This window comes from Dipteris shenzhenensis, chromosome 13 (assembly GCF_047967505.1).
Source record: "Dipteris shenzhenensis isolate YYH24624 ecotype China chromosome 13, Dip_SZ_1.0, whole genome shotgun sequence".
Classification (NCBI taxonomy): Eukaryota; Viridiplantae; Streptophyta; class Polypodiopsida; order Gleicheniales; family Dipteridaceae; genus Dipteris; species Dipteris shenzhenensis.
The window spans coordinates 23596636-23622606 of NC_141608.1; the positions used below are offsets into that span (position 1 = coordinate 23596636).

The window sequence follows — 25971 nt, forward strand, 5'->3', positions numbered from 1 at the left end:
TTTCGAAAGAAAACAAAGATTCTTACTGATTTAATAAGTTCTCATTTGAGGACTTTTATTTCTTCTCATACAGACCAATTTACCAGTCACCCTTAGAATAGTCACCAGCGTTAAAGAAATGAATCTTGTGAACTCTTACGTTCTCATTGTTCAAAAATATTGGCTAACAAACAGAGTTTAGCAGAGGCCTGCCCGAAAAATATGCATCCAAGTTGGCAACAAGAATGTTGACCTTAGTGCTTCTTGTCTCGTAAGTGCCACTGGCCATATGTGGAGTCATTACGACGTTATCCATACTGAATAGCTCCACTGGAACATTTGGTTCATCCTCGAACACATCTAGTGCAGCTGCTCCAAGGCGGCCCTCCTTGAGAGCCTTAATGAGTTCAATCTCCTGAACAATAGAGCCACGTGCAATGTTGACTAATGTCCCCTCTGGACCTAATGCATCTAGCACTTCCCGACCAATCATGTGCCTTGTTTCTTTTGTTAAAGGACAAGAAAGGAAAAGTACATCTGAGTTGGCAGCAAGGTCTACAACTGTTGGAAAATAAACGTAGGGTATATCCGGTTTGGATGACCTTCCTTGATATGAAATGGTGCACCCAAATGCTTCAGCTCGTCTTGCAATAGCCATCCCAATACGTCCCAGACCAACAATGCCCACTTTCCTTCCGCTTGCCTATTACCAATGCCTCTTAGAATAAGATTTTAGAGAAAATAACCATATCTTACTAGCAATTCATGAGTGGAAATACTTAACAAATTTCAAGCATTGGAAGGACATGCATGGATGTGTGCGACAAAAATCTATGCTATTCTGAAGTGTTCATACATATTCAGATGAGTAAACTAGGTTTTGCCTATCCCACGTCTTGTTGGCTTCTTTATCAAGCAAAGGTGTGCCCATGAAAGGTGTCCTGTGTCCTCTCAAGATTATCTGTTATATGATTTCTTAGTACAACCATGCTAAACCTAAGAACTACCAGGCTCTAGTTCTTCAAGACACAGCAAGCGAGTGTAAGATAAATGGTTAATGTGATTCGCTCCATTGAACATGCATTGCATTGCATTGCTTATTATCCATGGAGTTGCACAGACCTAGCAAATTTGACAGACCATGCAGCTGAAACGTGGTCCAGCATTTGCAAGATTAGGAGTCCTTCCAAAAAATTTGGAACCACAACAAAGCCATGAGAGAGGATGCTGACAAAAACATACTAAATACCAAATCCATTTTAGGAGCTGGATAGAACTGTATACAGAGCACTGGTTAAATAGCTAATGCTAACAGTGATTGCTGAGAACCATTTTACAAAATAACATGATGAGTACCTCCAGGTCCATGAAAATGGGATCCAGGAAGACAGACAGAGACACCAGCAGCCGGTGCTGGGAACATATTGCTCTAAGGATCCAAGGATACACTTTAATCTGGTTTTGGATAGCCAAGATTACCACAACCACTACCAAGTACCCAACTAGCAGCAAAGCTACTCTTGGTGTGGCTGCTTTGGATGAATCTGACCCACCTTAAGGCAGCAGCTGTAGCAACAATCAGGACAGCCAGCATAGTAGGTTTTGGGTCAATTTTGGAGGGCCTATCAGGTGTTTATTCGGTGAATAGTTTTGACAAGGGTGGATAGCCTCTGTAACAGCCAATTATCAATGCCATACAGGGTATGGAATGCTACCTTTTTCCTTGTCTTGGCATAGTTACCAGGGAAAGTGTAGGCCATCTGTTGGTGGTTCTAGTGATGCGCTATAGGATGGTATGTGCCTTGTAGGCATAAATATAGGCACTTATAGTGCTAGTGCCTTTTAGGCCACATAGGACACTTAGTCCAATGTGACACCTAGGACACTTAGTCCTAGGTCTAGGTACAAGTACTTTGTATGCTTCATTTTTATCTATCCTAGTTGATGTGACGGCAGGCTCTATCGACTCTTTGTACCTTGCTCTCTCTCTCTTTCTATTCATCGATCCTACAGTGGTATCAGAGCCCAGATCTGCTTCCTGTCCCCGTACAGTCCATACAACTGCCCGTACATTTTCCGTACCAGCTGCCCGTACACCCGCCGTACATCTCCGTACCAGCTGTCTGTACACCCGCCGTACATTTCTGTACTTGCGTTGCCGTACATTGTACATGCAACAGTACATCGTACAACTCCCGTATCTGCGCTGCCGTACAGCCGTACAACAATCTTTGTACTAGTCTGTACTGGCATCCGTATTGCGTTCAGTACACTGTACTTGCATTGTACAGCTTCCATACAGGCATCGTACAACTTCCGTACCTGCACTCCATACAGGCATCATACCTGTTTCCATACCATGCTTTCGTACAATCGTACAACCGTACACCGTACAGCTTGGTACCTGTGTTCCATACATCGTACAGCTCTGCATCCGTACAGTTGTACTTGCTCCGAGATTTGGTACAGCATTTGGCACGTGTGAAATTACTTGCAGTCTTTTACTGTTTTTACCCTAATTTCCAACAAAAAATTTAGGGCTTTTGACATCTGAATCTTCAACTTGTCAATACAATACTTTGGACAAGGTTGACAACTGAAACCCTTCCAAAAATTGAAGTTTTCAGTTAATTTCAGGTTCAGGACTGTCACATTGTGCCACATCATCACTCAAGTCAACAAAATTTGGGGCTTTTGAGTTGGGAGCTCAATTTCCACTGGTGTTTGTTGGAATCGGAGTCCTAGTGTGTGTGGTCCTAGAGTCCTAGGAGTGTCCTACAGTTGTGTGAGTGTGAAGAGTCTTGAGGCAACTTGTTACCACCTCATGTGGTACGTGTGATTCCTCCCCTAGATTATAGGATCTAGATTCTCTTGTGTGTGACCTCATCTATGAGGTGTCAGTGTGGGAAGATAAGGCTTGCCCAGCCTATAAAAGAGGCTATGTACTTGCCGTGATAACACAATCTATCAACATTAGTTCGTGCCTCAGATCTTGTCTCTCACCCTCTCCCCATTTTTAACAGTTGGTATCAGAGCAGGTCTTCCCTGACTGAGCCTTGCCTCATCACGCACGATTTTCCTGCCATGTCTCTGCGATAACATTACCGCACGTCGCCATGTCTACGTTGCTGACCAGCAGGCCGTTCCAGTTCTGCCCGCTATCTTCCCTGATGCTGCGCCATTCTGCCCGTCCTCCCTCGCACTCTGCTCACGCCTCCCTCGCAATCTGCTCACGCATCCCTCGTAATCCTACCCACGCTGATGCTACCTCTTTCCTGCTAACTCCTCTACCCACTACCTCTCTCCTCCGCTGGGCCACTCTTCCGACACTTTCCTGCTAACTCCTCTACCCGCTACCTCTCTCCTCCGCTGGGCCACTCTTCCATCATCTCCACGTTGCTGTCAAATGGCCGCTTCAGTTCTGCTCTCCTCCTTCCGCCCCTGATCTGCGCAATCTCCAGCAGCAGTATTCTGCCCCAACGACCTGCGTCTGAAATGAGCCACCATCGTGGAAGAATTCCAGCACGTTTTTGGCCTCCAAATGGTGATTTTTGCTGCTACTGTCGCCATCTGAAGCTGCCCGTTTTTGCTGATTAATTGACCCTATTTTGGAGGAGGGTGCTTCAGGGAACAAAAACGAACTGATTCCAGCTCGTTTTTCTTACTGTTCAAGCTGTCATCAGCTCCAAAATCGCCGCTACATTTGGAAGGGATTCAGACCGACCTTGAAACCTAGCACTTCTGCTCCATGACGACCTGAAGAGCGGCTTGTTCCAGCGCATTTCTGAGCCCAAAACCCTAAATTGCGCTTTTCAAGAATTTTGCCTCATTTTGGATGAATTTGTTGGGGCTTTTATGGTCTGAAGCTTCCCTAGTATTGCTAGAACACTATGCTCTAGGAAATTTTCAAAAGCCCCAATTTTCTGCAAACCCTAATTTTGCAGCAACCCGACCCAAAAATTTAGGGCTTTTCTGTCCTGTGTCTTCCTTTGGCATAATTAAAGCTTCTACCATATAAAATTTGGGCCTTTTTTTGCAAAATTTAAGTAAACATTGTAAGGGATTTAGACACTGGCTGTAATAACAGCTAAGACCTTCCCACCAATGGATAGCATAAAAAACTCCTCGTTCATCGAGAAATTCTCAAGGAGCAATTTCCCAACTTGGCAGACAAAAGTCAGGCTTCTTCTTATGTGAGAAGGCATATGGAATATCACCAATGGCAAGGAGCCAAAACCCCAAAGTGATGATGCTAGAATCAGTTGGTGGGAGAACCAAAATGATAAAGCAATGGCTATCATTGGCCTAGCTTTAGCTGACAACCTTATCCACCATGTGGATTTTGATAAGACTGCAAATGACGTTTGGGAAAAATTAGAGAATTTGTTTGGAAATAAGATCAATAATTCCAAAGTATTTCTCAAACAAAAACTCTTCAAGCTCAAGATGAAGGAAACTGAAACCCTCAATGAACACTTGAGCAATCTTGGGTCAATTCTCCAACAATTATCTGCCATCCGAGCCATTGCTGAAGATGATGATCAAGTTGCTGTACTTCTCTCAAGTATTGAAGACATTTCCAAGTACAATGAGATCCTTGCTGTCCTAAGAGTCAGCCGCAATATGAGCTTTAAGGATATGGTAGCTCATCTCATTGATGAGGACGGTAGGCTTACAGAGAAAGCAGAATCTTCCTTTGAATCTGGCAAAGCATTCTTTCTCAAGAATAAGCCCAAGAAGAAAGGAAAACCTCTTAAATGTAATTATTGTCAGAAGCTTGGCCATCCAGAGGATTGTTGCTTCAAGAAGATGGCAAAGGTACAAGCCAAAGAACATGCCAATCTAGTTGCGGAGCAAAGCGAGGACGAAGACGATGAAGCTACACCTTCTAGACCTGAGGAACAAGCCTGCACTGCTGCTGTTTCTGGTCTATCCCTCCATGAGGTGATAGATGAAGAGTGGGCTTTCTAGAGTCATGTGTGTTAGGTACTCTACCTTGGGTAGTTCCCCTAAAATGATATAATAATTTGTCATTTTGTGTGCCTTGTCCTATAAAAGGCTCCACGTATTTCCATCTACCCAGTTAGGAGACAAGGGGGTTGTTATGTCTTTCCTTTATCAGGCCTGGCCGAGTTCCAAGATGTTGGTGTACTCCCTAGACCTATGAGTTGGTCATGCATCCATGCTCAGATTTGAGTCTCTGATCACGTTGATACCTAAGCCATGAGAGTGCTTGGTTCAACCTCTGAATTATGCTCAGTTGTTAGCCTCTGAGATTGCCTGGGATGCACAGTCTGGATGATGTCATAGTTTCTCACCCTAGCTCCGAAGGGGGGTTTGTTGGAATCGGAGTCCTAGTGTGTGTGGTCCTAGACTCCTAGGAGTGTCCTACAGTTGTGTGAGTGTGAAGAGTCTTGAGGCAACTTGTGCCACCTCATGTGGTAGGTGTGATTCCTCCCCTAGATTATAGGATCTAGATTCTCTTGTGTGTGACCTCATCTATGAGGTGTCAGTGTGGGAAGATAAGGCTTGCCCAGCCTATAAAAGAGGCTATGTACTTGCTGTGATAACACAATCTATCAACATCAGTTTGTGCCTCAGATCTTGTCTCTCACCCTCTCCCCATTTTTAACAGTGTTTGGGACAGTACTCATACTTTTGCAGTTTCAAGCCTTGAGGCTATACATTGGGTCAGATTATCATTCATTGGGTCACATTTGCAAAAATTTCAGCAAAATTTGGGGCTTTTCTGCATTTGCCCTCTTTTTGGCCTATTTGCCCTCATTAAATTTGGGGCTTTTGCCAAATTTGCTGTTTTTGCAGTGAACATTGCTTGCCACAGTTACATTTGGGTCAGATCTGCATTTGCCCTTTGTTTTGGGTTGGAAATTTGCAGATATTTGCTGTCATTTTTGAACAGCCAGCTTTTTGCAGTGATAGCCTTGAGGCTTTTGGGTTTTCAGGTCTCTTTCAGGGTATCACATTTGCTATGGCTGGGAACAATCAAGATCTATTTGGCGTTCTTCGTGAAGATGATAAGTTGGATGGCACCAAGTATCCGATGTGGTCTTATCTCATGAAACATATTCTTGTTGCAAAGCATTTGTGGAATATTGTTTCTGGGGTTGATCTGAGGCCAGCCAATGCTATACAGTGGTTGCCTCTACTACTGGTCCCTCTGCCGGGGTACTCCTAATGCCTCATCTTCTAGCACTCCTGCTACTCTCTTCCAACTCAGGAACAGTCAAGATGGGATGCAAGAGATGCAAATGCACATTCATGTATTGCTTTATCATGCAAGAGAATCATTATTCCACACATCCGGTCTTGTAGGACAGCAAAGGATGCTTGGGACAAATTGGCTTCTCTCTATCAGATTCGCAATGAAGCACGTGTTGCATATTTAAGAAGGCAATTACAGGAAGTCACTATGAATGAAGGTGACTCTATGGATGCATACCTGACAAAGGTCAAGGACCTCATGGAACAACTTGCCAACATTGATGAGGTGGTGCCAAATTCACAGCTTGTCAATACCACACTGAATGGACTGCCAGATACATATCAAGGGTTTGCTACAACCCTTCGATTAGTGGCCATGGGTAATCCAGACCACTATTCTTTTGATCAGCTAGTTAATTTGCTTTTGCAGGAAGAGCAAAGTCGAGCTAATAGACAAGCCATTATTCCTGATCATGCATTTGCTTCACACTAGACAGGAAGAGGCAAGGCTTCCAAGCCTATGGGCAAGCCAAAATCTGCGCATAGCAGCTGCAATTCCTCCAATGCATCTAAAAATACAGCAGATAAGTCAAAGAAGAAAAGATGCAACTATTGTCGCAAGCCTGGACATGATATTTCAGAATGCAGGAAGCGCATTGCTTTGGAGAAAAAGAAAGCAGGATTGACAATTAATGCCTCACATGTTATTGAATCCCATGACCCAGCAGATGCTTCACATGCATATACTCTTCAGGATGATTGGGCATGGGCTGTCCATTGCTCATTTGATCCCTCCAAAGCTGATGCACTCTTTACTGCTAATGATGCTCAGTCCTGGTACTTTGATAGTGGTGCTTCCAAGCATGTCACATCTTGCAGACAGTTGTTTCACTCTTTCGCTGATGCACCTCGAGGGGGGACTGTCACATGTGCTAATAATGCTTCATATGCTGTAAAAGGAATTGGAGATGTGCAGCTCACATCTATTTCAAGTCATCCTGTCACTTTGACAAATGTTCTCTTTGTGCCTGGAATTGAAGTCAACTTGATCTCAATTTCAGCAATTGCTACTTCAGGTTTCAGAGTGATTTTTTATGGCTACAGATGCCTAGTTTATAATCTTCGTGATGACAATGCCATAGTTCTCACTGGCACTTTGCAAAAGGGGCTTTATCACCTTGATCATCACTCAGCTGCACTTACTATTGAAGCATTTGCTATTTCAGATTCACAGCTTGCTGAAACTCAGCTTTGGCATGAGAGAATGGGTCATCTCAATTATAGGGCTCTTGCAAAGCTACATTCACAGCAGATGGCAAATGATGTACCTCAAATTCACACAGTTTCCAAACATGTGTGTGAGGGTTGTCTTTTGGGTAAGATGCATCGGTTTCCTTTTCAAAAGAATTGTCCAGAACTCTCACAAAGGAAATTGCAGCTAGTACACAGTGATGTCTGTGGCCCAATGAGGACAAATGCCATTGGGGGGTACAAATATTTTATGACTCTCATTGATGATTTCACAAGATATTGCTGGGTATATCCTTTAAAAGCCAAATCTGAAGTTTTCTCATGCTTTTAGAGGTGGCTGAATATGGTTGAGAATGAATCAGGATGCAAGCTTGTCACTCTCAACACAGATAGGGGGGGAGAGTATATGTCAAAGGAGTTTGATGCATTTCTGTCTTCACGGGGCATTATTCACTCATGCACTACTTCTTACACTCCTAAGCAGAATCCTGTTTCTGAAAGGAAAAACAGGTCCACAATGGAGATGGCCATATGCATGCTTAAGGCAAAGTCTTTGCCCAATAAATTTTGGCTTGATGCAGTGATGTGTGCCAACTATGTGCTGAATAGATCACCTACACGGGCATTGAAGACTATTACACCTTATGAAACATGGAAAGGCAGGAAGCCTTCACTTTCACACATGAGAGTTTTTGGGTCTCTTGCATATGTTCATGTACCATCTCAGTTGCAACATAAGATTGATGAAAAAGCCATCAAATGCATATTTATTGGTTACAGCCAAGAGAGCAAAGGGTATTGGTTATACCAACCAAATACTGGGAAGATTATTGTCAGTAGAGATGTAATCTTTGCTGAACATTCAGCTTCTCCTCTTGTGGACTGCAAAGCTAAGCCAGATGTTGACATGTTTGATGCCTTTGAATCTTGGTTACCTCTGCCATCCTCAGAAGAGGACTTTGACCAGTAACATAAGTCTCCTGCAGGCCCTTCAACAAGCAATGATCAGCCAATACCCCATGCTGATTTGCATATTTCTCTTCCAGCACAAAATGATCCCACTATTCATGATGCAGTGATTGAAGAAAGAGCTGTCAATAGACAGCAAAGGCAAGTTCCCAGATGGCTTCTTGATAGATTGAGGGACAGCAAACAAGATCAGCCTTTTGCTGCCCGGACAAGATCAAGGAATAGACAGATGCATGGTCACTTTCTTGAGTTTGCACTCCTTGCTACAGCTTGCAATGAAGAGCCTTTGAAAAGAGTGGATGGATGCAATGAGAGCTGAGTTACAATCCATTGCAAAAAATGACACATGGGAATTAGTAGATCTCCCTCCCGGCAAGCATGCCATTGGTACTCGGTGGATCTACAAATTAAAAAGGAAATCTGATTGCAGTATAGATCGATACAAAGCCCGTCTTGTTGCAAAAGGGTATGCCCAACAACAAGGCATTGACTTTGAGGAGACATTTGCTCCCACATCCAGGATTACTACCATCAGATGTGTCATTGCCATTGCAGCCCATCACCATTGGCAAGTGCACCAACTTGACATCAAGACTGCTTTTCTTCATGGGGATCTGCAGGAAGAAGTCTATGTCACACAACCTCCCGGCTTTGAGGTTGTTAATTCTGAAAACAAGGTATGCCGGCTTAGAAAAGCCCTTTATGGTTTGAAGCAGGCACCCAGGGCATGGTATGCCAAAATTCATGCACACTTGCTATCTCTTGGTTTTCAGAATAGCCCCACAGAATCCACTCTTTATGTCCGTGGGAGTGGATCTGATTTTTAAGTGCTGATTTTATATGTGGATGATATGCTCATCACGGGCCCAGATACTCAGCATATTGCAGCTTTCAAGGCTGATTTGCAGCAAGTTTTTGAAATGTCAAACATGGGCCAGCTCCACTATTATTTGGGCATTCAGTTTGCTCATGTTGAGGGGGGTATCATGATGTCACAGTCCAAGTATATTGGACAGCTCCTTGATCGTTTTCAGTTCGAGAATTGCAAGCCAATCTCTACTCCAGTAGACCCTAGCTTCAAATTCTCAGCTCATGATGGGAGCCCACCATGTGATATCACTCTTTATCAACAGGCTGTTGGATGCCTTATTTATTTATGTCACACCAGACTTGACTTACAGTATGCAATTTCTCAGCTCAGCAGATTCATGCACATGCCCAGTTCACAACATTGGCAGGCAGTGAAGAGAGTCTTCAGATATCTCAGAGGCACTCAGGATTCAGCCCTCTTCTATGGTGATCAGGGTTCACTTACCATGCATGCTTACACGGATAGTTACTAGGCAGGATGTTCCGACACCAGAGTGTCACATATTGGCAATTGTTTTTTGTTTGGCAATTCATGTATCTCTTGGCTCAGCAAGAAGCAACCAACAGTTGCCACATCTAGCTGTGAGGCTGAGTACAGGGCAGCTTTCACTGCTACAGTAGAGTGTGTTTGGCTTCGACAGTTACTTACAGATCTTGGTATTCGCCAAACATCCTCCACTATTGTCTACACTGACAGCCAGAGTGCTTTGGCCATTGCGTGTAACCCAGTGTTTCATGCGCGTACCAAGCATATTGAAGTTCATTATCATTATGTTCGGGAGCGGTTGTCAGTAAGAGACATAGAGTTGTCCTATCTTCCCACATAGGACAACATAGCAAATATGTTTACAAAGGCACTTCCTCGTCCGAAGTTCGAAGTCTTCCGACAGGCTTTACACTTGGTTCCCTTTGTTACATGATCTGACATCCCTTGTACATTCATAGGTGGCTATATCCTTTTGGATGAACATGTGCCACCATGATCAAAAAATACCAGGTATTCTGAGACATTTCCAGAATACTTCAGCCCATCCCATGGAGGGGGATTTGTAGGCCATCTCTTGGTGGTTCTAGTGATGCCCTATAGGCCATGGTATGTGCCTTGTAGGCATAAATATAGGCACTTACTGTTGGAAAGGTCACCTCCCCATCTGTAAGCCCCCATATGAGGAGAGCATGGGGGAGGGAGACCTAGGGCTGTGCCCAACAGGAAAAGAGAGAAAGGGGCTGCCACATAGACAGCATCATGGCTGGTATGTGGGCAGCACATCTAGGACTGTTAAGGGCAGGACACAGGGCCAGGAAAGTACGGAGCAGAAGCAAGACAGTCTGGGACAGATTGCGGAGGATCTAGGACATGGAGGCGCACTGTTTGCAGAGGCGCAGACATGGCAGGGAGTGCAGGCTCAGATCTGCAGCAAGGAATGTGACTGGCAGTGGGGAGGTAGCAGGCCTTTTATAGGCTGCATATTTGCCTTGAATGGAGGGCCAAAAACCCTGGAAGTTTGGGCCATAAAAGGCTTGAATTGTGAGCCCTTTAAGGGCAGTTTTTCCCAAGCAGACTGGGTCGGTTTTTTGTACAGACTCAGTCGGTTGGCTGGCCAGGCCCTTGAGGCCTATAAAAGGAGAGGCCTCAGGCCTCATTTTAGCATCATCTGGAGCAGCAATTCCATCAGCAGAAAGAGCAGCAGCAGGGCTTTCTTTGGGCCTACAGTCAGGAGGAGAAAGAAGTGCCTTGTGCTGCAGACTTAGCTTGCAGGAAGCTGCCCACCTAGACTGGTTTCCAGACAGCAAGGTGGAGAAGATCATTCTAGACGGAAAGTCTACTCACGCTCGAGGTGGAGCACGCGGACTCTAGTCTAGAGATAGCCAGCAGATAGGAGAAGGACTTTTGTGGTAAGATCAGAGGACCACACCATTGGTGGGACTCTGGATCTGTCTCTTTTGTATTGTGTCCATAGTTGTGGACGGAAATATATATTTTGGTGGTTTCTCTATCTGATTGGTTCATTGTCTATTGATGAGTCTGCACACCTATTGTATGCACATAAGTAAAGAAGTCTGTGATTCCACACCCACACCGCACACTGTGTGAGCTCCTGGGCATTACTATAAGTCTTCCGCTACGTGTACCCTCTGTTGGGTATTTTCTAACATGGTATCAGAGCCCAAGTAGGAGGCTCACAGGTGTGGGAGCCTGAAGGCAGGGACCTTGCTGAAGGACGACCCTGATTCAGAAGCTCTAGGGAATCGACTTCCACGACTGGAGGATTGTGCCCTTGCGAGAAGGAGGGTGACTCAGGTTCAGTCAGGTGCGTTCAGAGTTCTGGGTTACTGCATTTGAGTTTGGTTGATTTTGCTGTGTGGTATATACAGCAGAGATGTCGACAGCCTCTTCAGCCCCTGCTATCCCTTCCTCCTCCTCCAGTCTTCTCTCTTTCACTATCCCTAACTTTGGAGAGTCCGGGAACCTGGACGGGACTAATTACCCGATCTGGAAAGTGAAGATCCGGAGTCATTTAGTGGCTCGGAAGTTGTGGAAGCTGACCACGGGAGAGGAGTCGAAGCCGGCAGACATGGTGGACACTAAAGGGAAGGTACTCATGGCAGTAGACAGAGAAGAGCTTGAAGCTTGGGAAGAAAGAGATGCCCATGCCCTGGCAATAATCATAGGGACTACGGCGGACTCTGTTCTTCCGCATATCCAGCTGGCCGAGACGTCAGTAGAGGCGTGGGCCACCCTGAAGGATCTGTACGAGACAGATAATACCTCCCGGATCGTGCTTCTTCAGCATCAACTCTACAATCTTCATATGGAAGAAGGCGATACGGTGCATGATCATCCGACGAAGGTCAAGGTGGTGCGGGATCAGTTAGCAGCGATTGGTCAGAAGACGGACTCATGCCATCTAGCCTTGATGGTACTGAGGAGATTGCCTCGGAGTTTCAAGAGCTTTGTTACGGCTGTGACAGCAGGACAGAGGACCAAACCTCTGACATTTGAGGAGTTGTGTCCTTTACTGCTACAGGAGGAAGCTCGGGAGAAGCTCTACAACGGGGACAAAGACGACAAGGCGATGCTGGTGAAGGATTCCGCCGGTAAGGGAAAGGGCAAGCCTAACAGTGGCAAGTCCAATAAAGATGACTCTGATGACGAGGGGACTTCGAAGAGGAAGCACAAGAAGAAGTGTTTCTATTGTGATACGCCCGGACATTTTGCAAAGGACTGCAGGAAGAAAAAGGCGGATCTGAAAAACAAACAGGAGTCTGACCCAGATTCAAAGGGAAAGGCCAAAGCTAATGTGGTCATCGAAGAATTGTTCCTGGTGACATCACCGAGTGTTACCGAGGTCAGGTATGTTGATCCCGAAATCACAGTAAGGATGTCTGACATAGAGAGTTGGGTCGACGAGGAGTCAGATGCCTTTGTGAAGGTGAAGGACAGTATGGAGTGCTTGGAACCTTCCAGGTGTGTAGCTGATCGACGTGTTGGCATTGGGCTGAGATGTGTCGGTGAGAGGGGGTGTTGGAAAGGTCACCTCCCCATCTGTAAGCCCCCATATGAGGAGAGCATGGGGGAGGGAGACCTAGGGCTGTGCCTAACAGGAAAAGAGAGAAAGGGGCTGCCACATAGACAGCATCATGGCTGGTATGTGGGCAGCACATCTAGGACTGTTAAGGGCAGGACACAGGGCCAGGAAAGTACGGAGCAGAAGCAAGACAGTCTGGGACAGATTGCGGAGGATCTAGGACATGGAGGCGCACTGTTTGCAGAGGCGCAGACATGGCAGGGAGTGCAGGCTCAGATCTGCAGCAAGGAATGTGACTGGCAGTGGGGAGGTAGCAGGCCTTTTATAGGCTGCATATTTGCCTTGAATGGAGGGCCAAAATCCCTGGAAGTTTGGGCCATAAAAGGCTTGAATTGTGAGCCCTTTAAGGGCAGTTTTTCCCAAGCAGACTGGGTCGGTTTTTTGTACAGACTCAGTCGGTTTTTGTACAGACTGAGTCGGTTGGCTGGCCAGGCCCTTGAGGCCTATAAAAGGAGAGGCCTCAGGCCTCATTTTAGCATCATCTGGAGCAGCAATTCCATCAGCAGAAAGAGCAGCAGCAGGGCTTTCTTTGGGCCTACAGTCAGGAGGAGAAAGAAGTGCCTTGTGCTGCAGACTTAGCTTGCAGGAAGCTGCCCACCTAGACTGGTTTCCAGACAGCAAGGTGGAGAAGATCATTCTAGACGGAAAGTCTACTCACGCTCGAGGTGGAGCACGCGGACTCTAGTCTAGAGATAGCCAGCAGATAGGAGAAGGACTTTTGTGGTAAGATCAGAGGACCACACCATTGGTGGGACTCTGGATCTGTCTCTTTTGTATTGTGTCCATAGTTGTGGACGGAAATATATATTTTGGTGGTTTCTCTATCTGATTGGTTCATTGTCTATTGATGAGTCTGCACACCTATTGTATGCACATAAGTAAAGAAGTCTGTGATTCCACACCCACACCGCACACTGTGTGAGCTCCTGGGCATTACTATAAGTCTTCCGCTACGTGTACCCTCTGTTGGGTATTTTCTAACATAGTATCAGAGCCCAAGTAGGAGGCTCACAGGTGTGGGAGCCTGAAGGCAGGGACCTTGCTGAAGGACGACCCTGATTCAGAAGCTCTAGGGAATCGACTTCCACGACTGGAGGATTGTGCCCTTGCGAGAAGGAGGGTGACTCAGGTTCAGTCAGGTGCGTTCAGAGTTCTGGGTTACTGCATTTGAGTTTGGTTGATTTTGCTGTGTGGTATATACAGCAGAGATGTCGACAGCCTCTTCAGCCCCTGCTATCCCTTCCTCCTCCTCCAGTCTTCTCTCTTTCACTATCCCTAACTTTGGAGAGTCCGGGAACCTGGACGGGACTAATTACCCGATCTGGAAAGTGAAGATCCGGAGTCATTTAGTGGCTCGGAAGTTGTGGAAGCTGACCACGGGAGAGGAGTCGAAGCCGGCAGACATGGTGGACACTAAAGGGAAGGTACTCATGGCAGTAGACAGAGAAGAGCTTGAAGCTTGGGAAGAAAGAGATGCCCATGCCCTGGCAATAATCATAGGGACTACGGCGGACTCTGTTCTTCCGCATATCCAGCTGGCCGAGACGTCAGTAGAGGCGTGGGCCACCCTGAAGGATCTGTACGAGACAGATAATACCTCCCGGATCGTGCTTCTTCAGCATCAACTCTACAATCTTCATATGGAAGAAGGCGATACGGTGCATGATCATCCGACGAAGGTCAAGGTGGTGCGGGATCAGTTAGCAACGATTGGTCAGAAGACGGACTCATGCCATCTGGCCTTGATGGTACTGAGGAGATTGCCTCGGAGTTTCAAGAGCTTTGTTACGGCTGTGACAGCAGGACAGAGGACCAAACCTCTGACATTTGAGGAGTTGTGTCCTTTACTGCTACAGGAGGAAGCTCGGGAGAAGCTCTACAACGGGGACAAAGACGACAAGGCGATGCTGGTGAAGGATTCCGCCGGTAAGGGAAAGGGCAAGCCTAACAGTGGCAAGTCCAATAAAGATGACTCTGATGACGAGGGGACTTCGAAGAGGAAGCACAAGAAGAAGTGTTTCTATTGTGATACGCCCGGACATTTTGCAAAGGACTGCAGGAAGAAAAAGGCAGATCTGAAAAACAAACAGGAGTCTGACCCAGATTCAGAGGGAAAGGCCAAAGCTAATGTGGTCATCGAAGAATTGTTCCTGGTGACATCACCGAGTGTTACCGAGGTTAGGTATGTTGATCCCGAAATCACAGTAAGGATGTCTGACATAGAGAGTTGGGTCAACGAGGAGTCAGATGCCTTTGTGAAGGTGAAGGACAGTATGGAGTGCTTGGAACCTTCCAGGTGTGTAGCTGTTGACACTGACACGAGGGTGGATTCCATGGAAAGCCCTGGGGTCTCATGGTCAGATGGATGCTGGACTTCAGAAGGGGACAGTACAGGATTACACAGGATCTTGACAGGTGCCTTATTGCGCTACAGGGTTTGCTTTCATAGCGAACATTCAGGCAGTACAATAGTCTGGTATGTATTTGATATTCTGCATTTGAATCTTTATAGCATGCTGTGGGGAGATTCTGCTCTTCATTTGTCTCAGGTGATAAGAGATTGGAAGGAATTGGCCTTCTTCGAAGGCAGAGGGGGAAGTTTTGGTGCTTCTTCAAATCTCGGACGCAGATTGCTAGAAGGTGGTGGACAAAGAGTACTGAAGCCAGAAGAGTACCTGCTTGAGAACTCAGCGAGAGTTCATGGTCCAGGTTATCTGGAAATATTCATTGGTTGCAGACCTTGCCAGAGGAAGGACGGGTTGAAACAGACCCTCAGAGCATGGTGCCTGGAAGACTCCAGGTTGTTCACTCATTATGAGGGGGACGACTGGAAGATCGTGACGGCTGGGTTGCTCGAGTTCAGAGGCGGGAATGCGACTGAAGGAGGTGGTACCAGGAGGTGCTACCAGAGATGGACCTGTGTACCAGGATGGTGTGCGGAAGCGGAACCGGACCTGGTGGAGCAGGAGCCACTGGATGCAAAAGATTTCGACACCGAAAGGTTCCAGAGGACTACGACCAGGGAGTTACTGGAGCATCTTCATCGACGTGTTGGCATTGGGCTGAGATGTGTCGGTGAGAGGGGGTGTTGGAAAGGTCACCTCCCCATCTGTAAGCCCCCATATGAGGAGAGCATGGGGGAGGGAGACCTAGGGCTGTGCCCAACAGGAAAAGAGAGAAAGGGGCTGCCACATAGACAGCATCATGGCTGGTTTGTGGGCAGCACATCTAGGACTGTTAAGGGCAGGACACAGGGCCAGGAAAGTACGGAGCAGAAGCAAGACAGTCTGGGACAGATTGCGGAGGATCTAGGACATGGAGGCGCACTGTTTGCAGAGGCGCAGACATGGCAGGGAGTGCAGGCTCAGATCTGCAGCAAGGAATGTGACTGGCAGTGGGGAGGTAGCAGGCCTTTTATAGGCTGCATATTTGCCTTGAATGGAGGGCCAAAAACCCTGGAAGTTTGGGCCATAAAAGGCTTGAATTGTGAGCCCTTTAAGGGCAGTTTTTCCCAAGCAGACTGGGTCAGTTTTTTGTACAGACTCAGTCGGTTTTTGTACAGACTGAGTCGGTTGGCTGGCCAGGCCCTTGAGGCCTATAAAAGGAGAGGCCTCAGGCCTCATTTTAGCATCATCTGGAGCAGCAATTCCATCAGCAGAAAGAGCAGCAGCAGGGCTTTCTTTGGGCCTACAGTCAGGAGGAGAAAGAAGTGCCTTGTGCTGCAGACTTAGCTTGCAGGAAGCTGCCCACCTAGACTGGTTTCCAGACAGCAAGGTGGAGAAGATCATTCTAGACGGAAAGTCTACTCACGCTCGAGGTGGAGCACGCGGACTCTAGTCTAGAGATAGCCAGCAGATAGGAGAAGGACTTTTGTGGTAAGATCAGAGGACCACACCATTGGTGGGACTCTGGATCTGTCTCTTTTGTATTGTGTCCATAGTTGTGGACGGAAATATATATTTTGGTGGTTTCTCTATCTGATTGGTTCATTGTCTATTGATGAGTCTGCACACCTATTGTATGCACATAAGTAAAGAAGTCTGTGATTCCACACCCACACCGCACACTGTGTGAGCTCCTGGGCATTACTATAAGTCTTCCGCTACGTGTACCCTCTGTTGGGTATTTTCTAACACTTATAGTGTTAGTGCCTTTTAGGCCACATAGGACACTTAGTCCTATGTGACACCTAGGACACTTAGTCCTAGGTCTAGGTACAAGTACTTTGTATGCTTCATTTTTATCTATCCTAGTTGATGTGACGGCAGACTCTATCGACTCTTTGTACCTTGCTCTCTCTCTCTTTCTATTTATCGATCCTACAAAAAGGCCTTCCAACATTTGGAATGTCTGGAACACCGTTCCGGGAAGCAAGGAAGAACTGGAACGGCCCCAGAACGCCCCAAAAAAAAGAATAAAATTTTGGGGTTGTTCTTTGAAAGTTTAAAATTAGTATTTTAGAGCTTATATAGAAAGTTTAAATCTGTGAAATGTCAATTTCTTCCATTTTCTAGCATAGTTTTATGCCATATGATGACGTGTTGTGTATGACGTGGCATTCCAGTTCCTGTTCCCCCGTTCCCCCTTCCCGGAATGTTCCTGTTCTGGCACCCAAATTTCCAGAACGTTCCTGTTCGCTGGTAACTATGTGTGGGCGCTATTAGAGCATATTTGGATGAAGCATCAGCTGGATTCCCCCACCTTGGAGACCAGATAACCATATGGTGCACAGCTCTTTTGATGTTCATGTTTCAGTAGTAGTCTATTGAGTTGGTGGGGTTTTCAGGGCCGATTGGGAAGATATTTTGGATTGAGATTTAGAAGGGTGAAGCATTGTTTAAGGATTTCTATAGCTTTACATATGGCAGACTCCATGGCATAATTGCTTGAGCTCTATGGTGCAAGAACAGGAGAACAGATGGATGTTTGCTTCTGTCACAGATTGCATGCAAACAATTGAGAAAATCCACAATGAGTGAGGATTTTTAACCGCCAGGATTAATTCAAATAGTCGTATCACTGAGGGTTTGGGGCTTCCTCAAGAGGACATCTTGATCGGAGGAACGCTACAACAATTTGTTTTCCATTTGATGGAATGTGGTTATTGGGTTAGGCACAGACTTGGCTATGTCCAGGTGGACCAGGAAGAACCCAAGAGGATTTTGACTCCAAATCTGATTGGGTGGTGATCTAGTTGAGCAAATGTGAGGAGGTTGGGTAGGGCTCAATTTTGTGGAGGATTTATTACAAGGATAGTTACTTCCTTAAAAAGGGAGGGCAGGGATGTGTCCTTTGGTAGACAGGAGATTGGCAAGCACTACTCATTGCCAGAGTACCTTTAGGTAGTAAGAAAACCATGGAGCCATTGCTGAATAACCGAGAAACAGACTAGTAATATTCCAAGATGACAAGCACAAGATGCAGACAGAAATGCACCACAACCTAATAGAGAAACCTTGTTGGAAACAGTGTGAATTAACCACTGCAATCGATTACTGAATGCTGGAAGAGATTACAGATGAACACGTGACCAAGAAGACCTTCAAAAATAGCAGACCAAGCTGCCAAATTTCGTTGAGGTTTGCTGATACAGGTCAGGTCCAGGAGGCAGCAACTAAAGGTCACCTACTCTCTCCAATGTTTGCCACAATGAGGATGGAGGATGGAGGAGGGAAGATGCCTATCAATAGCATAGAAGGTGGAGAGGGGGGCAGGCCAAAATGGGTCACTTGCCCTAGAAAGGGCGGCCACAGATCTGGCTGAACTGATCGGCCTGCTATTCAGGCCAACCTGCATACTACTACATATGGCCCTATATAAGGCCTACTACCCTGCCTAGGCTGGCCTGCCCTCCTCAGGGCAGGCAAGGAGGACAGACCTGCAGCCCTTCACCAAAATTGTAAGAAGGAAGATAAAATGAAACCCCTCCCAACCCCAACAACAAGTTACAACCCATCCCTCCCCCCTCCCCCCCTCTCCCCAATTGCTCCCCTCCATTCCCTTGAAGACATAGGGGAAACAGAAATGGAAACGGGGACCAGGGAAACAGAAATGTTTTTGAATTTTTGTGGGGAGCCAAAATGGGAAATGCCACATCAGCAAGGGGTTTTTAGGGAAGGGAAAAGGAGGCACCACTTGCCATCTAGAAATCAGAATTAGTGATCACATTTGAGACAACATGAAAGAAGAACAGCATTTTCCATCTAGGCTTGATGCACACCTTTTAAGGCATCGTCCATGCTCATGGCTCATGGAAAAACTCATTGGATGAATCAAAATCCTGGCTTTCTTTAGATGAGTACTCAAAATCTTCATCCTATCACCTCGAGGACTCTCCCCTAGCAAGCCCCTCAAGGTATCTTTGATGCAATTTGGAGACTCCTGGTGTTGGTGTAGTAGTTAGAAGCAATCTCATTGAGCACATTTTAAAGTTTTAGTGAGGCGTCTTCACTTATGCACCATAGAGAGGGAGAGTAGGAGATAAGGGTAAGAGAAAGAGGCAACAAACCGATTGGATCCCTGTACCCACTGAGGGTCCCCTCCCCAATATAGGGGAGAATGACCTGAGAGGCAGCTCTAACCAATACCGAGACCTCAATGCTGTCCACACTGATGATGGACACTTCTGATGAGACTAGTGTTGTCCATGGGCAACTGTGTGAGTGAGAGATGAATTGAGCCAAAAGAGACCAAGAGAGCTGAGAGAAATGCGGGAGAGAATGTGCTGAACCAAAATTGAAATGCACTGCTGAAACAGAACTGCCCAAACTTCACCCTGCTTGCTGTTCAATCCCAGCTAAAAGTTGTGTTGACTGATCTTCCAATCACAGATGGTTATAATTGTCCTTGGAGCAGATTTGGCACAGCACAGAGGGCTGGAGCGGGGCTGAGTAGGTGTTGGACTGAATACCTGCAAAGGATCTAAGGAGCCCTTTATATAGGCCTGGATCAAGTTGGTCAGTCAGTTGACAGTCAGCCAACCGACCTGATCTGGTCGGTTTGACCAGCCAGTCTTTGACCGATCAGCTTTTGACCAATTAGCCTTTGACCAGTCAGCCTTTGATTGATCCAATCAGCCTTTGACCGATCAGCTTTTGACCAGTCAGCTTTTGACCAATCAAACTTTGACCAGGGAGTCTTTGATTGGTCAGCCTTTGACCAGGCAACCTTTGAGCGGTCAGCCTTTGCTGGCTGCTAGGGCAGTCTCCCAAAGCTGGCCCTTGTCGCCTACCTTCTGTTGGCCTTTAAGGTTGCCTCCTAACTACTAAGCTACGCTGCACCTAATTATCCTAACTTGTTCCCCAATGGGGACAAGTTACTTGTGACTAATACTAAGGCTAGGAGTCAACCTACGTAGCTCGTGCCTAACACATCCCTAACCAAGGGCTCACATTGGGGCACGGCATACGCCACCTATCGAGATAACTACTATTGTACATTTATGCACGCAGTGTTGAGTCCAATGTGTCACAATGCACCCGAGTGCAGTGGTGCATGTGACAATTTTATAACAGTAAATTACAGCAGTTCATGTTCGTGATTTGATCAGTTTTTTGAGCGCTTGGTGAGCAGATTTGGCTGATTTCTTGCAGGCAGAAATTACAGGCATTGCAATCAAATATGTGTAAATCTACTTCCCTCATTGCAGGAGAAAAGCTTGATAAAAACAACTATCCAACATGGAAATTCCACATCAATACTTTCCCAATGGGCAAGGAGCTCTAGGAGCTCCTAGCTGGAGCAGAGAAAAAACCACAAGGTGAAGACACAAAGCCAGCAGTTAGAGGTTGGAATAAAAAGGCTCATCAAGCAATACACTACATCTCGATTACAATCAGCGACCTCATGATTGGATCCATCTAAGACGTTGAGACACCCAAGGATACTTGGGATGCCTTGGCGAAGCTGTTCGAAACTTCATCAAAGGCCAAAATGCTGCAACTTAAGCAACAATTGAATGATGTAAAGAGGGGCTCACTCAGCATTTCTCATTATGTGCTGAAGATCTGAAGCTTGACCAACGGCTTGGTAGCATCGGGGTTGTCACTGAGGAGCATGACCTCATTTTGGTTACCCTGCAAGGATTAGGCAAAAATATAAGACCTTTGAGACCTCTATTGCAGTCTAGATACCTTTCCCACGTTTCAGGAACTCGTTCTCTTCTCGTCAGTGAGGAGATGAGGCTTGGAGACGGTTCCAGTTCCAGTGAACAGCAGGAGCATGCATTTATGGCAAGCAGGGAAGAGGCTGTGGCTGACAGAGAAGCGATGGTCGTGGTTGATCTCGATCACGAGGAAGAGCTAAACTGTTGAAAATGGGGAGAGGGTGAGAGACACTCAATCACAGGTTAGAGACAAGAGCTGAGGCACGAACTGATGTTGATAGATTGTGTAATCATAGCAAGTACATGGCCTCATTTATAGGCTGGGCAAGCCTTATCTTCCCACACTGGCACCTCATAGATGAGGTCACACACAAGAGAATCTAGATCCTATAATCTAGGGCCTCATCACACCTACCACATGAGGTGGCACAAGTGGCTTCAAGACTCTTCACACTCACACAATTGTAGGACACTCCTAGGACTCTAGGACCACACACACTAGGACTCCGATAGTTCCAACAAACCCCCCTTCGGAGCTAGGGCTAGAAACTATGACATCATCCAGACTGTGCATCCCAGGCAATCTCAGAGGCTAACAGCTGAGCATAATTCAGAGGTTGAACCAAGCACTCTCATGGCTTAGGTGTCAACGTGATCAAAGACTCAAATCTGAGCATGGATGCATGACCAACTCATAGGTCTAGGGAGTACACCAACATCCTGGAACTCGGCCAGGCCTGATAAAGGAAAGACATAACAACCCCCCTGTCTCCTAACTGGGTACATGGAAATAAGTGGAGCCTTTTATAGGACAAGGCACACAAAATGACAAATTATTACATCATTTTAGGGGGACTACCCAAGGTAGAGTACCTAACACACATGACTCTAGAAAGCCCACTCTTCATCTATCACCTCATGGAGGGATAGACCAGAAACAGCAACAGTGCAGGCTTGTTCCTCAGGTCCAGAAGGTGTAGCCTCATCGTCTTCGTCCTCGCTCTGCTCCGCAACCAGATTGGCATGTTCTTTGGCTTGTACCTTTGCCATCTTCTTGAAGCAACGATCCTCTGGATGGCCAAGTTTCTGAGAGTAATTACATTTAAGAGGTTTTCCTTTCTTCTTGGGCTTATTCTTGAGAAAGAATGCTTTGCCAGATTCAAAGGAAGATTCTGCTTTCTCTGTAAGCCTACGGTCCTCATCAATGAGATGAGCTACCATATCCTTAAAGCTCATATTGCGGCTGACTCTTAGGATAGCAAGGATCTCATTGTACTTGGCAATGTCTTCAATACTTGAGATAAGTACAGCAACTTGATCATCATCTTCAACAATGGCTCGGATGACAGATAATTGTTGGAGAATTGACCCAAGATTGCTCAAGTGTTCATTGAGGGTTTCAGTTTCCTTCATCTTGAGCTTGAAGAGTTTTTGTTTGAGAAAGACTTTGGAATTATTGATCTTATTTCCAAACAAATTCTCTAATTTTTCCCAAACGTCATTTGCAGTCTTATCAAAATCCACATGGTGGATAAGGTTGTCAGCTAAAGCTAGGCCAATGATAGCCATTGCTTTATCATTTTGGTTCTCCCACCAGCTGATTCTAGCATCATCACTTTGGGGTTTTGGCTCCTTGCCATTGGTGATATTCCATATGCCTTCTCGCATAAGAAGAAGCCGGAGTTTCGTCTACCAAGTTGGGAAATTGCTCCCTGAAAATTTCTTGATGAACGAGGAATTTTTTATGCTATCCATTGGTGGGAAGGTCTTAGCTGTTATTACAGCCAGTGTCTAAATCCCTTACAATTACTCAAATTTTGCCAAAAAATCCCCAAATTTTACATGCCTGAGCCTTCAATTCTATGTAAGGAAGTAAAATCAATGTATGTTTGCGAACAATAGATAGTACAAACAGAAAAGCCCCAATTTGTCGCAGAATAGTACCGGTTGTAGCAAGATCTAGACCGCAAGAGTGAACCCACGAACTGTGAGAGCAAATCGTGGGCATGAAGTTGGAGCAGACATTTGATCACGAACTACAGCAGCAGTAAAACGGCCTGACTTCAGCTCGAGCAGTCAGGGCATTGGGGCAGAATGCTGCTGCTGAAGATTGCGCAGATGAGGGGCGGAAGGAGGAGAGCTGACACGCGGCAGCAGCAATGGGCAGAGCTGAAGCGGCCATCAGGAATCTTGGGATAGAGACTGCGGGCAGAACTGGAACGGCCTGCTGGACAGCAACGTGGAGATGGCGACGTGCGAGTCGATGGCCACGGCCAGCTTCATGCTCGACGCGTGACTTTTTGTTGCTTATCCAAGACACGTCTCCGGATCTATGCACCTTTCTCTTACAGCTTGACGAGTGGTGGACAAGGCTTTACGCAATAGACCATGCATTCATTGTTGTCGACTACCTCTCTAGCAGTCGATGTCTGAAGTAGTTTGCCTCTGTAGGTGCCGGCAACAATGGTGACATCAGGATTAGAAGCTCATGCAGGGCGTGGCAGAGACATACGGCAATGTTATCGCAGAGACATGGCAGGAAAATCGTGTAGCATGATGGGCAGAACTAGAAGAATAGCTGGGTGATCTTCACAGAGTAGTGCGCAGTCTTCAAGAAGAACACGGAGCAAAACAGGGCGAACGACGTGAGGGTATAGGAAAGGAAGATGGAAGGCTAGGAATTGTGCGTGATGAGGCAAGGCTCAGTCAGAGAAGACCTGCTCTGATACCATCTGTTGAAAATGGGGAGAGGGTGAGAGACACTCAATCACAAGTTAGAGACAAGAGCTGAGGCACGAACTGATGTTGATAGATTGTGTAATCATAGCAAGTACATGGGCTCATTTATAGGCTGGGCAAGCCTTATCTTCCCACACTGACACCTCATAGATGAGGTCACACACAAGAGAATCTAGATCCTATAATCTAGGGGAGGAATCACACCTACCACATGAGGTGGCACAAGTGGCCTCAAGACTCTTCACACTCACACAACTGTAGGACACTCCTAGGACTCTAGGACCACACACACTAGGACTCCAATAGTTCCAACATAAACATGGTCAAGGCCAGCCAGGCCAAGAAGACCAGCAGCAAAGCTACCAATATGCCAGAGGCAGGGGAGTTTCCATGGAAGGGAAACTACCAAAACCAGGGATAAAGGCCTATTACTGTGGCATCTGTGGTCATTGGGCCACGGAATCTCACAAGAAGCAGAATGACATCAAAGCAGGAAAGTTACTATAGATGCTCTTTAGTCGCTTCCTGCCAGGCCAGATCCAAGGAAGATGCCCCGCCATCTCTCCTGCACATCAGCTCCTTTGATGCAGCATCTGAAGCTCCGGGTGGATCTCTTGATGTGCTGCCCACATGGCAGCCTTGCTGCTGTGCATGTGGCAGCCACTTCTCCTCTCTTTTCTCTGGGCAGATGACCTAAGTCTCCCTCCCCCATGCTCTCCTCATTTGAGGGCTTACAGATGGGGAAGTGACCTTTTCAACATGGAGGACCCCACTGGTGGCAGAATTATTATGACAGGAAGATTATCTTCCATGAACGAAGAGGTCGCGATCGGACGGCTACCATCATATATACAGACTTTTGGGCCAACTATATGTGCAATGCAATTTTATGGTAGTTTGGGCATCCATTTGTACATCGGAGTCGTGAATCACTAAAGTGGTGCAAAGAATGCTGCTTGCAGGAAGCCAGTTACCTGATGCGTGAAGCTGTGCGGTCAGCTGGAAATTAATTCCGCATGTGGATCATAGTTCTGATACGGAGGACCTACTGGTCAACACTTTCACAGCTTTGCTGCGATCGACAGTCTTTAAAATGTGACATTGTATTTCCTGTCTGGACAAGCGTGGCTAGGCATTTTACGGTTTCAGGAGAGTTTTTACGTATTGTCATATCTTTGAACCCATTTCCACGAGTTCATACTTCGTTGCAGCCCGCATGCGGAAACGTACGTTCTGAGAAAGGCGAACGAGTTCAAGCGAGAGGTTTCAGGCCACGTTGAGACGTTTGAGATACTATGATCATATCGCACACGGTCGAAACAAAGTTAGAATACGAAATTGCAAAAGAGCAATTGGTTTTCCGTCGTCCGAGAATTCCGGCAGGCAGAAAAAATCGCTGCTGCGCTGCAGGTGAGTGGGCAAACATCGCGCGACAGCAGTGGCAAAGAAAGGTTCGCGCACCTTGTTCGTGAGCTGGAAACCTCGCCGCAGCGGCCAGAGGCCTTGGCGGACGTAGCGATCCAAGGGGCAGATGCGGCGGAGGACAGCGAGCATGAGGAGGATGGCGAATTCAGCGACGTCGTGGGTGGAGGCATGGGGGATGTGGGTTACGGAGATCCGACGGCGGAGGCAAGAGGGGAGGTCGATGCAGTCGAGGCCAACGGCGGGGGAGACGATGATGCGGAGGTTGGGGAGGGAGTCGATGAGGGGGGGGGGAGCTCGGAAACCGACGATGGCGAGGATGGAGGGGGAGAAAGGGAGGGGGAGGGAGGCGTTGGGGGGGAGCTGGAACACTGTGTATCGCTCCCGCAAGCTCTCAAGCAAGCCTGGGAAGAGGACGGAGGGGGGAATCGTCACCAGCACGCCTGGTTTGCTTGCAAGCTCCGTGGCGATGGCGTCTCTGGACTTGTTCTGAGCTGCTTCTGAGCTTGGCAGCTCCATGGCTATGGCTTCCCTCTTGTTTTGAGCTGCTTCTGAGCTTGGCAGCTCCATGGCTATGGCGTCCATCTTGTTCTCAGCTGCTGCTACTGCTTCTTCTGAGCTTAGCAGCTCCATGGCTATGGTGTCCCTCTTGTTCTGAGCTGCTGCTTCTTCTTCTTCTGAGCTTGGGAGCTCCATGGCTATGGCGTCCATCTTGTTCTGGGCTGCTTCTTCTTCTTCGTCGTCTCTGCTTTTTGCTTACTTCCCATCTTCCTCTTGTCCGACAGATCCCCAATTTTGTGTGAACAGTGTGTGTGTGAGAGAGAG

The 25971-nt window shown here is 46.8% G+C and overlaps 1 protein-coding gene across 2 annotated transcripts; it reads right to left on the reverse strand.

The window, feature by feature from the left end:
- On the reverse strand, nucleotides 1-25971 carry LOC147895193 (glyoxylate/hydroxypyruvate reductase A HPR2-like). 2 transcript variants are annotated; one of them, XM_087383867.1, is made up of 2 exons: nucleotides 25186-25971; nucleotides 1-394 (listed from the first exon to the last, which is right to left on the reverse strand). In XM_087383867.1, exons 1-2 carry the CDS (start codon nucleotides 25855-25857, stop codon nucleotides 164-166), a joined length of 903 nt encoding a protein of 300 aa, XP_087239993.1. In that variant the 5' UTR covers nucleotides 25858-25971; the 3' UTR covers nucleotides 1-163. The 2 variants fall into 2 exon arrangements, with proteins under 2 accessions (XP_087239993.1, XP_087239992.1); XM_087383866.1 differs by having other exon boundaries at nucleotides 1-682.